This window comes from Oncorhynchus keta, chromosome 16 (assembly GCF_023373465.1).
Source record: "Oncorhynchus keta strain PuntledgeMale-10-30-2019 chromosome 16, Oket_V2, whole genome shotgun sequence".
NCBI classification, from domain to species: domain Eukaryota; kingdom Metazoa; phylum Chordata; class Actinopteri; order Salmoniformes; family Salmonidae; genus Oncorhynchus; species Oncorhynchus keta.
Window position 1 is genome coordinate 20,076,478 of NC_068436.1, and position 16,673 is coordinate 20,093,150.

At 46.5% G+C, this 16,673-nt stretch overlaps 1 protein-coding gene across 1 annotated transcript in view; it reads left to right on the top strand.

The window, feature by feature from the left end:
* The window catches only part of LOC127907897 (dynein axonemal heavy chain 6-like), a 147,341-nt gene that overhangs the window by 18,371 nt on the left and 112,297 nt on the right, over nucleotides 1-16,673 (top strand). The window contains 9 exon segments of the mRNA XM_052464361.1: nucleotides 3,257-3,414; nucleotides 4,746-4,877; nucleotides 6,834-6,899; nucleotides 6,902-7,040; nucleotides 9,230-9,376; nucleotides 10,820-10,893; nucleotides 11,058-11,212; nucleotides 13,756-13,987; nucleotides 15,757-15,909. Coding sequence (XP_052320321.1) covers nucleotides 3,257-3,414; nucleotides 4,746-4,877; nucleotides 6,834-6,899; nucleotides 6,902-7,040; nucleotides 9,230-9,376; nucleotides 10,820-10,893; nucleotides 11,058-11,212; nucleotides 13,756-13,987; nucleotides 15,757-15,909 — 1,256 coding nt within the window.

Sequence of the window (16,673 nt, forward strand, 5' to 3'; positions counted from 1 at the left end):
CTTGTAGCCTCTGGAACTGCCATCTGTGGTGGCCAACAAGGCAGAGTTCATCTCAGCCTATGCCTCCCTCCAGTCCCTTGACTTCTGTGGCACTGTGGGGCCATGGATCACCACAGATAACACTGCTACTCTACTGCTCTCTCTCGTGCCCACGTGTTCAGTCTGCACACCCGTGGTCTTCTGGTCAGCGGGGTGGTGGCACCGGGTCCTCATCTCTCTGTGTGGTCTGTGGTGGCTTGTCTCTCAGTGTGTTCTGTGTGTGTCAGTTTCTCTCTTTCTCCCTTACCCATCTGTCTATTGCCTCCTTTGAATTCCATGCTGTCACAGTTACCAGCCCTTTCAAGCTTAACATGTTATCATTTTCGCCCTCCAGGTTCCCTGTGAGTTCATCAATGAGCTTGATGCCTTGATAAGCTCTTTCTGAGGTGTCCTCAGTGCTCACCTCTCACAGTTCTGGGCGACTTTAACCTCCCCCGTCTACCTTTGACTCATTCCTCTCTGCCTCCTTCTTTCCACTCCTCTCCTCTTTGACCTCACCTCTCACCTTCCCCCTGGTCTTCAAGGCAGGCAATACGTTGACCTCATCTTTACTAGATGCTGTTCTTCCACTAACCTCATTGCAACTCCTCCAAGTCTCCGACCACTACCTTGTATCCTTTTCCCTCTCGTCTCATCCAACACTTCCCACAGCCCCTCTGTGGTATCGCCCGTCCCAACTTCTGAACAGTGTCTCTCCCCGTGTGTGTCTCTGTGTCTCTCTCTCTTGTCTCTTGTCTCATCCTATCATCTCTTCCTCTGCTCAAACTTTCTCAACCTATCTCCTGATTCTGCCTCCTCAACCCTACTCTCCTCCCTTACTGCATCCTTTGACTCTCTATGTCCCCTATCCTCCAGGCCGGCTCGGTCCTCCCCTCCCAGCTCCGTGTTTCTCGACGACTCATTGTGAGCTCACAGAACAGGGCTCCGGGCAGCCGAGCGGAAATGTGTGTTCTCGCCTCCCTGTGGACCTGGCATCCTTTCACTCCCTCCCTCTCTGACATTTTCCTCCTCTGTCTCTGCTGCTGCCACTCTCTACCATTCTAAATTCCAAGCATCTGCCTCTAACCCTAGGACAGCTCTTTGCCACCTTCTCCTCCCTCCTGAATCCTCGTGTCCCTCTCTGGATGACCCGTGGTCCATTTTGAAAAGAAGTCGATGACATCCGATCCTCGTTGCTAAGTCAAACGACACCGCTGGTTCTGCTCACACTGCCCTACCCTATGCTCTGACCTCTTTCTCCCCTCTCTCTCTGATGAAATCTCGTCGTCTTGTGACGGCCCGTGGCCCAACAACCTGCCCGTTGACCCTATCCCCTCCTCTCTTCTCCAGACCATTTCCCGGAGACCTTCTCCCTTACCTCACCTCGTTCATCAACTCATCCCTGACCGCTGGCTACAGTCTGTCCCGTCTTCAAGAGAGCGAGAGTTGCACCCCTTCTGAAAAAACCTCACTCTGATCCCTCCGATGTCAACAACTACAGACCAGTATCCCTTCTCTCTTTTCTCTCCAAAACTCTTGTGCAGTCTGTCCTGGCCAGCTCTTCCGCTATCTCTCTCAGAATGACCTTCTTGATCCAAATCAGTCAGGTTTCAAGACTAGTCATTCAACTGAGACTGCTCTTCTCTGTATCACGGAGGCGCTCCGCACTGCTAAAGCTAACTCTCTCTCCTCTGCTCTCATCCTTCTGGACCTATCGGCTGCCTTCGATACTGTGAACCATCAGATCCTCCCTCTCCACCCTCTCTGTGTTGGGCAGTCTGGCGCGGCCCACGCTGGTTGCTTCCTACCTGACAGGTGTCCTAGGTGGCGTGGCTCTGAATCTGTCTCCTCACCACGCGCTCTCACCACTGGTGTCCCCAGGCTCTGTTCTAGGCCCTCTCTTATTCTCGCTATACACCAAGTCAAACTGGCTCTGGAGAACCTCACATGGTCTCTCCTATCATTGCTAGCAGACGACACACAATTAATCTTCTCCTTTCCCCCTTCTGATGACCAGGTGGCGAATCGCATCTCTGCATGTCTGGCAGACATATCAGTGTGGATGACGGATCACCACCTCATTCTGAACCTCAGCAAGACGGAGCTCCTCTTCCTCCCGGGGAAGGACTGCCCGTTCCATGATCTCGCCATTCTGGGTGACAACTCCATTGTGTCCTCCTCCCAGAGCGCTAAGAACCTTGGCGTGATCCTGGACAACACCCTGACGTTCTCAGAGAAACATCAAGGCGGTGGCCCGTTCCTGTAGGTTCATGCTCTACAACATCCGCAGAGTAGAGAGAGCCTCACACAGGAGAGCGGCGCAGGTCCTAATCCAGGCACTTGTCATCTCCCGTCTTGACTACTGCAGATACGCTGTTGGCTGGGCTCCCTGCCTGTGCCATTAAACCCCTACAACTCATCCAGAACGAGAGCCCGTCTGGTGTTCAACCTTCCCAAGTTCTCTCACGTAACCCCGCTCCCCATTCTGGGTCCACTGGCTTCCAGTTGAGAGAGAGCATCCGCTACAAGACCATGGTGCTACGCCTACGGCAACTGTGAGGGGAAGAGCACCTCAGTACCTCCAGGCCCTGATCTGGCCCTACACCCAAACAAGGGCACTGAGTTCATCCACCTCTGGCCTAGAGCCTCCCTACCACTGAGCAAGTACAGTTCTGGGTGAGCCCAGTCAAAACTGTTCGCTGCTCTGGCCCCCAATGGTGGAACAAACTCCCTCACGATGCCAGGACAGCGGAGTCAATCACCACCTTCCGGAGACACCTGAAACCCCACCTCTTCAAGGAATACCTAGGATAGGGTAATATTGGGGTAAGGATCCTTAACTCACCACCTTCTGGGTGAACAAGATTTAGATGCAAGTGGCTGTTCCACTGGTTGTCATAGGTGTTTGCACTAATTTGTAAGTCGCTCTGGATAAGAGCGTCTGCTAAATGACATTAAATGTAAATGTAAATGTAAATATTGGGGTCGGGATACGGTAACTAGCAATACGTTCTGGGTGAGAGAGAGATTGAGAGACATAAGAGGAAAGAGACAGGAATGATATTGGAGAGGTGCGAGAACAGGGTCTCCCAAACACGGTCCTGGGTTCATATGTTGTTGGCCTCCTAGCACAACATGGTGGTTATACATCACCCAGGCAATGTTACAGATCACCCTGGTAACAAGAACTGATAGGCCTACTTAGCCAAGTGGCCTCCCTCCCTCCTCTTCATGTCAGGTGCTCCTGGTAACAGAAAGATAGTGATCTTTGTGGATGATCTGAACATGCCTAAATTGGACACCTACGGCTCCCAGCCTCCAATAGAACTGCTCAGACAGTTCCAGGACTTCCACGGCTTCTACGACCGAGAGAAGTTCTTCTGGAAGGAGATCCAGGTACACACACCACACACCACACACACACACACACACACACACACACACACACACACACACACACACACACACACACACACACCACACACACACAGTCTTGTTCAATATGTAGACAGACTCTCATCTTGTCTGGGCTCGAGGATATTAGGTGAAACATTGAGTCTATTCTGCTCCAGTCGTTATTTTTAAGTCTGAGAAAATGAAGTGACTTAATGTTTGTGGTCAGTGAAAACTTTGACTTTAATATTCAGACAGAGAGATGGTCTGAGGTCCATAGTAGATTGGAGGCCCAGGTCCAGGAGCTGATAGGGTCCATTATTCTGCTACAGTACAATGTGTTTGTTTTAGTCCTTTGTTACTGTTGTGAATGGTCAGCACACAGTAATTAGGTTCCAATAGCACACATTAAAACGGTCTATTTGTACATATTAGGGACCAATTAATCTGTGTGGAGGTGGGTGGATGTGAGGGGGTGGGTGGATGTGAGGGGGTGGGTGGATGTGTGGGGTTGGGTGGATGTGAGGGGGTGGGTGGATGTGTGGGGGTGGGTGGATGTGAGGGGTGGGTGGATGTGTGGGGGTGGATGTGGGGGTTGGGTGGGTGAGGGGGTGGGTGGATCTGTGGGGGGGTGGACGTGAAGGGGTGGGTGTGAGTGGGTGGATGGATGTGGGTGGATGGGGGTGGGTGGATGTGAGGGGTGGTTGGGTGGATGTGAGGTTGTGGGTGGATTTGTGGGGGTGGGTGGATGTGAGGGGGTGAGTGGATCAGTGGGGGTGTGTGCGTGGGTGGATGTGGGGGGGGGTGCAAGTGAATCATTCACAGAATCAGTTATTCTGTTTGTTGAGATCTGATACTGGGTGTAAATGTGTTTCCACCACATGCAGACAGACGACAGACAACCATGTCAAGACAGCACCCAGAGTAGTCACACAAGGTCATATGCAGACACACACACACACACACACACACACACACACACACACACACACACACACACACACACACACACACACGCACGCACAGGGAATACAGAACCAAGGGCATGTCAATATTTTCTAATCCAAACAGGGTTTCACTATGAAGTTTAACTCAGCTAAAAATTCTGGCCCGGGTGGATGTTCTTCAAACTGAAAGTCAAATGTAATATTGATAGAAGATGAAATCGATGAAAAATATGAGGTTTCAAAATATGAGGGTTTAAATATATATGAAAATATGAGGGTTCAAATACATATGAAAATGTGTTGGTAGGAAATCTTTTTTCTGTGCCAAATCTTCCTTTCGACCCCCCTCTCCTCCGTTCTTCTCTCTCATTCTCTTTCTCTCTGCAGGACATGACGATCGCGGCGGCCTGCGCTCCGCCTGGAGGGGGCCGTAACCCGGTGACCCCTCGTTTCATCCGCCACTTCAGCATGTTGTGTCTGCCCACTCCCTCCGAACACAGCCTCAAACAGATCTTCAATGTGGGTAACCCCTGACCTCTGACATCCCAACCCTGCCCTAAGAGCACAGTCTCAAACAGATCTTCAATGTGGATAACCCCTGACCTCTGACATCTAAACCCTGCCCTAAGAGCACAGTCTCAAACAGATCTTCAAGGTCAAGACTTAACCTCCAACCACAGTTCCTAACAGATCTTCAATATCAAACTTTTAACCCCCTGTCTCAACCCTCTTGTCTCTCTTCCTAACCCTAACACACTGAACTTTTCAACCCCTCATGTCTCTCCCTCAAGCCCCTTAACAAGCTGTGGTAGTTTCTCTCCTCATGTCCTCTCCTCACAGCCCCTTAACAAGCTGTGGTAGTTTAATTACAGATCAACCATCCTCATGTCCTCTCCTCACAGCCCCTTAACAAGCTGTGGTAGTTTAATTACAGATCAACCATCCTCATGTCTTCTCCCTCACAGCCCCTTAACAAGCTGTGGTAGTTTAATTACAGATCAACCATCCTCATGTCCTCTCCCAGCCCCTCAAGCAGCCCCATTAACAAGCTGTGGTAGTTTAATTACAGATCAACCATCCTCATGTCCTCTCCCTCACAGCCCCTTAACAAGCTGTGGTAGTTTAATTACAGATCAACCATCCTCATGTCCTCTCCCTCACAGCCCCTTAACAAGCTGTGGTAGTTTAATTACAGATCAACCATCCTCATGTCCTCTCCTCACAGCCCCTTAACACGCTGTGGTAGTTTAATTACAGATCAACCATCCTCATGTCCTCTCCTCACAGCCCCTTAACAAGCTGTGGTAGTTTAATTACAGATCAACCATCCTCATGTCCTCTCCCTCACAGCCCCTTAACAAGCTGTGGTAGTTTAATTACAGATCAACCATCCTCATGTCCTCTCCCTCACAGCCCCTTAACAAGCTGTGGTAGTTTAATTACAGATCAACCATCCTCATGTCTTCTCCCTCACAGCCCCTTAACAAGCTGTGGTAGTTTAATTACAGATCAACCATCCTCATGTCCTCTCCCTCACAGCCCCTTAACAAGCTGTGGTAGTTTAATTACAGATCAACCATCCTCATGTCCTCTCCCTCACAGCCCCTTAATTAAGTGCAGTAGACTAATTACAGATCAACCATCCTCATGTCCTCTCCCTCACAGCCCCTTAATTAATTACAGATCAACCATCCTGACAGCCCCTTAACAAGCTGTTTTTCAGATCAACCATCCTCATGTTTGGACAGCCCCTAAAATTGATTACAGATCAAATCCTCATGTCCTCTCCTTACAGCCCCTAACCTTAACCAAATGTCCCTCCTCACACCCCTAATTAATTACAGATCAACCATCTCCTAAAGTCTAACCAATTAATTACAGATCAACCATTAACCCCTTAAAATCAACTATCCTGACACATGTTTTTCTATCTCCTAAACCTAACCACATTCAACCTGTTTTCCTTAACCCAAACCTTAACCCAAACACCTATCTCCTAAACCTAACCACTAACCTAACCCAAAACCTACACCTTCTCCTAAAGCTAACCCTAACCTTCCCAACCCTATTCATAAACCTAACCCTAATTCTAACCTAATTCTAACCCTAATTCTAAACCTAATTCTAAACCTAAATTTAACCCCTAATCTTAAAATGAACTTTGTCCTCATTGGGGATGTGGGAAATGTCCCCACGAGGGAGAATTTGCCTTGTTTTACTATCCTTGTGGGGACTTTTGTGGTATTCAGAACAACAAGACCACACACACACACACACACACACACACACACACACACACACACACACACACACACACACACACACACACACACACACACACACACACACACACACACACACAATCACGTGTGTGTCTTGAGTCTGCCCTCTCTCCTCAAGGGCATATTCAAGCACACACACCCTCAAGACCACGTACACTTAACTCTCTCTGTTGAAACGGTCTCTCCCCTCCAGGCCATCCTCAGTGGTTTCCTCAGTGAGTTCCCCCAGGCTGTGAGGTCTTCAGCAGGCAGCATCGTCCCACTAGACGCAGCAGTGAGATCTACCACCGCATGTCTGTGGACCTCCTGCCAGGGTGAGACACACAGCCAACACACACACACACACACACACAGTCCCACTACGTCTTCAACCTCAGGGACCTCTCCAAGTGTGTTCAGGGTGAGACACACACACACACACACACACACACACACACACACACACACACACACACCACACACACACACACACACACACTACGTCTTCAACCTCAGGGACCTCTCCAAGTGTGTTCAGGGTGAGACACACACACACACACACACACACGCACACACACACACACACAATAGACACACACACACACACACACACACACACACACACACACACACACACACACACACACACACACACACACACACACACACACACTACGTCTTCAACCTCAGGGTCCACCTCTCCAACCTCAGTGTGTCCAGGGTGAGACACACACACACACACACACACACACACACACACACACACACACACACACACACACACACACACACACACTACGTCTTCAACCTCAGGGACCTCTCCAAGTGTGTCCAGGGTGAGACACACACACACACACACACACACACACACACACACACACACACACACACACACACACACAGGGACACACACACACCACACACACACACACACACACACACTACGTATTCAACCTCAGGGACCTCTCCAAGTGTGTTCAGGGTGAGACACACACACACACACACACACACACACACACACACACACACACACACACACACACACACACACACACACACACACACTACGTCTTCACCCTCAGGGACCTCGCCAAGTGTGTCCAGGGTGAGAAAGTTTGTCTTGGCTTTTTCATTTGTAAGTTATTAAAGTAGCTGATGGACTGAGATGCTCTTGGTTGTAGCCTGAAGTCCAGACAGAGACAGTACCAGTCCTCTACCCAGCAGCCTCACAACCATCATCAGAGCAGAGAGGCCTGAGTTGAAGTGACTACTGCTCCCTGACCCCCGCTAGGGAGTCACCATGCAGAACACACACACATACACACACACACCAGTGAGCGTAAACACACACACATACACACACCAGCATTAATACTTACCCAAGGCGAATAAGGCCAACCCAGCCCCCATTCTTGCTGAGGGCGAGCGTGGTCACATTAATGCCCTCAACTTTCTAACAAGAGTTGAACATGGATCCTCTGGTGTGTCCGACCCATCATATCTCCTAAAGCATCCCTGGCGTTGCATTACATTGATAACAACAGGAATGTGTCAACAGCAGATATTAGACTTTTCTTTACTTCTTCATGTGTTAAGGTTGCAGGGTGAGAACCACCAAGTTGAATCATGTTTTATTATTCTCTGCTCGTAAATAAATCATGTTAAATCCATCTAACCCTCCCTGCCTTTTTACCTCTCTCCCCCCTTCACCTTCTTCCCTCCCCCGCTCCCTCTCCCCTCTCCTCCCTGCCTCCCACTCTCTCTCATCTCTCCTCCCTCCACTTCTCTCCCTCCCTTCACCCCCATCTCTCCCTCCCTTCACCTCCCCCCTCATTCTCTCTCCCTCTCCCTCCCTGCCTCTTTACCTCTCTCTCCCCCTTCACCTTCCTCCCTCCCCCCTCTCCTCCTCTCCCCCTCTCCCCCCTCCCTCCTCCTCTCCCTCTCTCCCTGCCTCCCTCTCCCTCTCCTCCCTGCCTCCCACTCCCTCTCCCTCTCCTCCCTGCCTCCCTCTCCCTCTCCTCCCCCTCCCTCCTCCCACCCTCCCTCCATCTCATCTCTCCCTCCACCTCTCTCCCTCCCTTCACCCCCTCCTCATTCTCTCTCCATCTCCCTCCCTGCCTCTTTACCTCTCTCTTCCCTTTACCTCCCCTCCCCCCTCCCTCCTCCTCCCTCCATCTCTCTCTCTCTCCACCTCTCTCTCTCATTTTCTCTCCCTCCCTGCCTCTTTACTTTCCTCCCTCCCCCCACTCCCTCTCTTCCCCCTCCTCCCTCCATCTCTCCTCTCTCCACCTCTCTCTCTCATTTTCTCTCTCCCTCCCTGCCTCTTTTACTTTCCTCCCTCCCCCGCTCCCTCTCTTCCCCCTCCTCCCTCCCTACTCCCTACTCCCCCCCTCCCTCCCTCCCTCCCTCCCTCCCTCCCTCCCTCCCTCCCTCCCTCCCTCCCCCTCCTCCTCTCACCTCTCTCTCTCATTCTCTCCCTCCCTCCCCCACCTCCCTCTCTTCCCCTCCTCCCTCCCTACTCCCCCCCTCCCTTCCTCCCTCCCTCCCTCCCTCCTCTCACCTCTCTCTCTCATTCTCTCCTCTCCCTCCCTCTGTCTGTCTGTCCTCCAGGTATGTTGCAGTGTGAGCCAGGCACGGTGAGGGATCAGACTGGGATATTCCGTCTGTTCTGTCACGAGTGTCAGAGAGTGTTCCACGACCGCCTCATCAACAACGAAGACAAAACCTACTTCAACACCATCGTCTCTGAGATGGCCAGTAAGAACATAACACAGAGTTTAATAGAACCTAGACAGTTAGTAAGAACATAACACAGAGTTTAATAGAACCTAGACGGCCAGTAAGAACATAACACAGAGTGTAATAGAACCTAGACAGTTTGTAAGAACATAACACAGAGTGTAATAGAACCTAGACGGCCAGTAAGAACATAACACAGAGTTTAATAGAACCTAGACGGCCAGTAAGAACATAACACAGAGTGTAATAGAACCTAGACGGCCAGTAAGAACATAACACAGAGTGTAATAGAACCTAGACGGCCAGTAAGAACATAACACAGAGTGTAATAGAGCCTAGACGGCCAGTAAGAACATAACACAGAGTGTAATAGAACCTAGACAGTTAGTAAGAACATAACACAGAGTGTAATAGAACCTAGACAGTTAGTAAGAACAGAACACAGAGTGTAATAGAACCTAGACAGTTAGTAAGAACATAACACAGAGTGTAATAGAACCTAGACAGTTAGTAAGAACATAACACAGAGTGTAATAGAACCTAGACAGTTAGTAAGAACATAACACAGAGTGTAATAGAACCTAGAAAGTTAGTAAGAACATAACACAGAGTGTAATAGAACCTAGACAGTTAGTAAGAACATAACACAGAGTGTAATAGAACCTAGACAGTTAGTAAGAACAGAACACAGAGTGTAATAGAACCTAGACAGTTAGTAAGAACATAACACAGAGTGTAATAGAACCTAGACGGCCAGTAAGAACATAACACAGAGTGTAATAGAACCTAGAAAGTTAGTAAGAACATAACACAGAGTGTAATAGAACCTAGACAGTTAGTAAGAACAGAACACAGAGTGTAATAGAACCTAGACAGTTAGTAAGAACATAACACAGAGTGTAATAGAACCTAGACAGTTAGTAAGAACATAACACAGAGTGTAATAGAACCTAGACGGCCAGTAAGAACATAACACAGAGTTTAATAGAACCTAGATATAGTTGGCCAGTAAGAACATAACACAGAGTTTAATAGAACCTAGATATAGTTGGCCAGTAAGAACATAACACAGAGTTTAATAGAACCTAGATATAGTTGGCCAGTAAGAACATAACACAGAGTTTAATAGAACCTAGATAGTTAGTAAGAACATAACACAGAGTGTAATAGAACCTAGACGGCCAGTAAGAACATAACACAGAGTGTAATAGAACCTAGACGGCCAGTAAGAACATAACACAGAGTTTAATAGAACCTAGATATAGTTGGCCAGTAAGAACATAACACAGAGTGTAATAGAACCTAGATGGCTAGTTTGAACTTTGAGTTTTGCCTCTCGCTAAGCTGTGTTTTGACATATTAAGTTTGAAAGCCATTTCATTGTCCTTATCTAAATCGTCCCACAATTGTTGAGCTATGAATAGCAACTCTTTAAATATATTTCCATTCTTCTTCTTTCAGGCAAATATTTTGGCTTCAATTTAGAACCCAATTACTTTGTGACCAAACCCATCATATTTGGAGATTTCATCAAGGTAAAATGCGCTATAAGCCTATAAATCCAATCAATTTCCCAGGTGCTCAAAGCGCTTAACATTTACGGCATCCATCTATCTATCTATCTCGCAATCCTTCCTGTCACCCCCCTCCATCTCTCCCTCCCCCTTTCCCTCCCTCCCTCTCCTCTCCTCTCCTCTAGGTGGGTGCAGAGAAGGCAGATCGTCTGTATGAGGACCTAACAGAGCCAGATAAGATCAGGGCTGTGCTCCAGGACTACCTGGATGACTACAACATGACTTTCTCCAAGGAGACCAAGCTGGTGTTCTTCCAGGACGCTGTAGAACACGTCTCCAGGTCATTTTACACTCGGAAACGGAGCCCTATTCCCTAATTAGTGCAGTGAATGCATTCGAAATTGCACCCTATTCCCTATATAGTGTACAGATATTTTGGCCTAAATCGCACCCTATTCCCTATTTAGTGGAACGATTAGCATCCTTAACAACACTCTATTCCCTATTTAGTGGACTGATTAGCATCCTTAATGACACTCTATTCCCTATTTAGTGAACTGATTAGCATCCTTAACAACACTCTATTCCCTATTTCGTGAACTGATTAGCATCCTTAACAACACTCTATTCCCTATTTAGTGAACTGATTAGCATCCTTAATGACACCCTATTCCCTATTTAGTGAACTGATTAGCATACTTAACAACACTCTATTCCCTATTTAGTGAACTGATTAGCATCTTTAATTTAGTGAACACCCTATTCCTCTATTTAGTGAACTGATTAGCATACTTAATGACACCCTATTCCCTATTTAGTGAACTGATTAGCATCCTTAATGACACCCTATTCCCTATTTAGTGAACTGATTAGCATCCTTAATGACACCCTATTCCCTATTTAGTGAACTGATTAGCATTAGCCTTAATGACACCCTATTCCCTATTTAGTGAACTGATTAGCATCCTTAACAACACTCTATTCCCTATTTAGTGAACTGATTAGCATCCTTAACAACACTCTATTCCCTATTTAGTGAACTGATTAGCATACTTAATGACACTCTATTCCCTATTTATTTTAGCATACTTAATGTGAACTGATTAGCATCCACTCTTAAGTGAACTGATTAGCACTTAATGACACTATTCCCCATTTAGTGAACTGATGAACTGATTAGCATCCTTAATGACACTCTATTCCCCATTTAGTGAACTGAACTGATTAGCATACTTAATGACACTCTATTCCCTATTTAGTGAACTGATTAGCATACTTAATGACACCCTATTCCCTATTTAGTGAACTGATTAGCATACTTAACAACACTCTATTCCCTATTTCGTGAACTGATTAGCATCCTTAACAACACTCTATTCCCTATTTAGTGAACTGATTAGCATACTTAACAACACTCTATTCCCTATTTCGTGAACTGATTAGCATCCTTAACAACACTCTATTCCCTATTTAGTGAACTGATTAGCATACTTAATGACACCCTATTCCCTATTTAGTGAACTGATTAGCATACTTAACAACACTCTATTCCCTATTTAGTGAACTGATTAGCATCCTTAACAACACTCTATTCCCTATTTAGTGAACTGATTAGCATCCTTAACAACACTCTATTCCCTATTTCGTGAACTGATTAGCATCCTTAACAACACTCTATTCCCTATTTAGTGAACTGATTAGCATCCTTAACAACACTCTATTCCCTATTTAGTGAACTGATTAGCATCCTTAACAACACTCTATTCCCTATTTCGTGAACTGATTAGCATCCTTAACAACACTCTATTCCCTATTTAGTGAACTGATTAGCATACTTAATGACACCCTATTCCCTATTTAGTGAACTGATTAGCATCCTTAACAACACTCTATTCCCTATTTCGTGAACTGATTAGCATCCTTAACAACACTCTATTCCCTATTTAGTGAACTGATTAGCATCCTTAACAACACTCTATTCCCTATTTCGTGAACTGATTAGCATCCTTAACAACACTCTATTCCCTATTTAGTGAACTGATTAGCATCCTTAACAACACTCTATTCCCTATTTCGTGAACTGATTAGCATCCTTAACAACACTCTATTCCCTATTTCGTGAACTGATTAGCATCCTTAACAACACTCTTCCCTATTTAGTGAACTGATTAGCATCCTTAACAACACTCTATTCCCTATTTCGTGAACTGATTAGCATCCTTAACAACACTCTATTCCCTATTTAGTGAACTGATTAGCATACTTAATGACACCCTATTCCCTATTTAGCATCCTTAACAACACTCTATTCCTTATTTAGTGAACTGATTAGCATACTTAATGACACCCTATTCCCTATTTAGCATCCTTAACAACACTCTATTCCTTATTTAGTGAACTGATTAGCATACTTAATGACACCCTATTCCCTATTTAGTGAACTGATTAGCATCCTTAACAACACTCTATTCCCTATTTCGTGAACTGATTAGCATCCTTAACAACACTCTATTCCCTATTTAGTGAACTGATTAGCATCCTTAACAACACTCTATTCCCTATTTCGTGAACTGATTAGCATCCTTAACAACACTCTATTCCCTATTTCGTGAACTGATTAGCATCCTTAACAACACTCTATTCCCTATTTAGTGAACTGATTAGCATACTTAATGACACCCTATTCCCTATTTAGCATCCTTAACAACACTCTATTCCTTATTTAGTGAACTGATTAGCATACTTAATGACACTCTATTCCCTATTTAGTGACACTTATTTTGTCCAGAACCCCATTAAGAGTTAGTTTTTGTTCTTGTGTTTTTGTAATGCTTCAATTTGTTAAATTGCTTACTTCCTGACCCAGTCCTTCTGTTCCTATAGGATAGCGCGTATGATCCGCCAGGAGCGCGGTAACGCCCTATTGGTGGGCGTGGGGGGCACGGGGAAACAGTCACTGACGCGGCTGGCGGCCCACATGTGCGGCATGCGCTGCTTCCAGATAGAACTGAGCCGAGGATACAACTACGACAGCTTCCACGAAGACCTGAGACGACTGTTCAAGATGGCTGGGGTGGAGGGCAAGGACATGGTGTTCCTCTTTACTGACACACAGGTAGGGGAGGGCAAGGACATGGTGTTCCTCTTTACTGACACACAGGTAGGGGAGGGCAAGGACATGGTGTTCCTCTTTACTGACACACAGGTAGGGGAGGGCAAGGACATGGTGTTCCTCTTTACTGACACACAGGTAGGGGAGGGCAAGGACATGGTGTTCCTCTTTACTGACACACAGGTAGGGGAGGGCAAGGACATGGTGTTCCTCTTTACTGACACACAGGTAGGGGAGGGCAAGGACATGGTGTTCCTCTTTACTGACACACAGGTAGGGGAGGGCAAGGACATGGTGTTCCTCTTTACTGACACACAGGTAGAGGAGGGCAAGGACATGGTGTTCCTCTTTACTGACACACAGGTAGGGGAGGGCAAGGACATGGTGTTCCTCTTTACTGACACACAGGTAGGGGAGGGCAAGGACATGGTGTTCCTCTTCACTGACACACAGGTAGGGGAGGGGAAGAGGGGGGCGAGGACATGGTGTTCCTCTTTACTGACACACAGGTAGGGGAGGGCAAGGACATGGTGTTCCTCTTCACTGACACACAGGTAGGGGAGGGGAAGAGGGGGGCGAGGGCACATGGTGTTCCTCTTCACTGACACACAGGTAGGGGAGGGGAAGAGGGGGCGAGGACATGGTGTTCCTCTTCACTGACACACAGGTAGGGGAGGGGAAGAGGGGGGCGAGGACATGGTGTTCCTCACTTGCACTGACACAGGTAGGGGAGGGACTATGTGATGGGCAGAGAGGGCAGGAGAGGACAGGTCTTCCTGGCAGAGGCATGGTGTTCTCTTCACTGACACACTGGTAGGGGAGGGGAAGAGTAGTATGTTCCTCTGGAGACTATGTGATGGGCAGATAGCAGGTCTATGAAGACTGTACCAGACAGTAGTATTTATGGAGACTATGTGATGGGCAGATAGGGTCTATGAAGACTGTACCAGACAGTAGTATTTATGGAGACTATGTGATGGGAGATTTGCAGAACAGGTCTATGAAGACTGTACCAGACAGTAGTATTTATGGAGACATGGATGGAGACTATGTGATGGGCAGATAGCAGGTCTATGAAGACTGTACCAGACAGTAGTATTTATGGAGACTATGTGATGGGCAGATAGCAGGTCTATGAAGACTGTACCAGACAGTAGTATTTATGGAGACTATGTGATGGGCAGATAGCAGGTCTATGAAGACTGTACCAGACAGTAGTATTTATGGAGACTATGTGATGGGCAGATAGCAGGTCTATGAAGACTGTACCAGACAGTAGTATTTATGGAGACTATGTGATGGGCAGATAGCAGGTCTATGAAGACTGTACCAGACAGTAGTATTTATGGAGACTATGTGATGGGCAGATAGCAGGTCTATGAAGACTGTACCAGACAGTAGTATTTATGGAGACTATGTGATGGGCAGATAGCAGGTCTATGAAGACTGTACCAGACAGTAGTATTTATGGAGACTATGTGATGGGCAGATAGCAGGTCTATGAAGACTGTACCAGACAGTAGTATTTATGGAGACTATGTGATGGGCAGATAGCAGGTCTATGAAGACTGTACCAGACAGCTAATGAAGTAGATATGGCCAGTGTTTATCTGTGACCATCTGCTTGCCAAACCATGCCACCTCTGTGACTCATCACCTCATTACCCCACTGAGCAGAAGCCGAGGCATTAGCCCTGGAAGCTATAGCTTCAGTCTTCAGTTCTCAGGCACGTTTCCTTCCCTCCTCCATTGCATGTGTTATTGTTCATCAGATCGTGGTGGAGGAGTTCCTAGAGGACATTAACAACATGTTGAACAGTGGAGAGGTGCCCAACCTGTTTGAGAAGGATGATCTGGAGCAGGTCCTGGCTGCCACACGGCCCAGAGCCAAGGAGGCCGGCATCAACGAGGGAAACCGAGACGAGGTACAGTAGAGTACACACTCACTCATAGAACACTCAATATAGAATTGTAATTACAGGGCTCCACTGTAAAAGAGACATTTACTCTCTGTCAAAATAAAGGTTAAATATAATAAGTACATGTGTAATATTTATGTATGTACTGTCGTGTCTTTACTATGGATTCAATGATATGACATGTTATTTTATCAAATCAATTATCTGTAATTAATAATTACCTGATTAAACTAATCATGTAAATGTATTAACTAGGAAGTCGGGGCACCACGGAATAATGTTTATAGAGCTGTTGTCTTCTGAATAAACTCTTAAAGACCTGGTAATCTTTTATATCAACCGCAGTCAATTATTAATCGTCACCTTATTCAGTCTCATCTGAACGTCGTAAAATGATTGGTTATCTTCACGAACCCTGGTTAACAAGTTGAATCAGCAATACAACATTTGGTTTAATTAGTTATTTACTAAATTCCCAAATAATAACACAGAATTACATATGCACAGGCTGGATCATACATTGATTACTAATTATGTCATACAAGAAAATATCCCTAGCAGACGGAACAGATATGACGGCTGATTACACAAAGAAAGGGGTTGGGTTTGAATGAAAGAGCGGGAAGACTGAGGGACAAAATAACTGGGTCTCTATCGGACCTTATGAAGCTATGCTATCGTAAAAACAGAATCTTATGCATTCTAAATAATCGCCCATTCGGAAAAGGAAAATGCAAGAATTATATTTTCTCTGAGCTGCGCTTCGATAG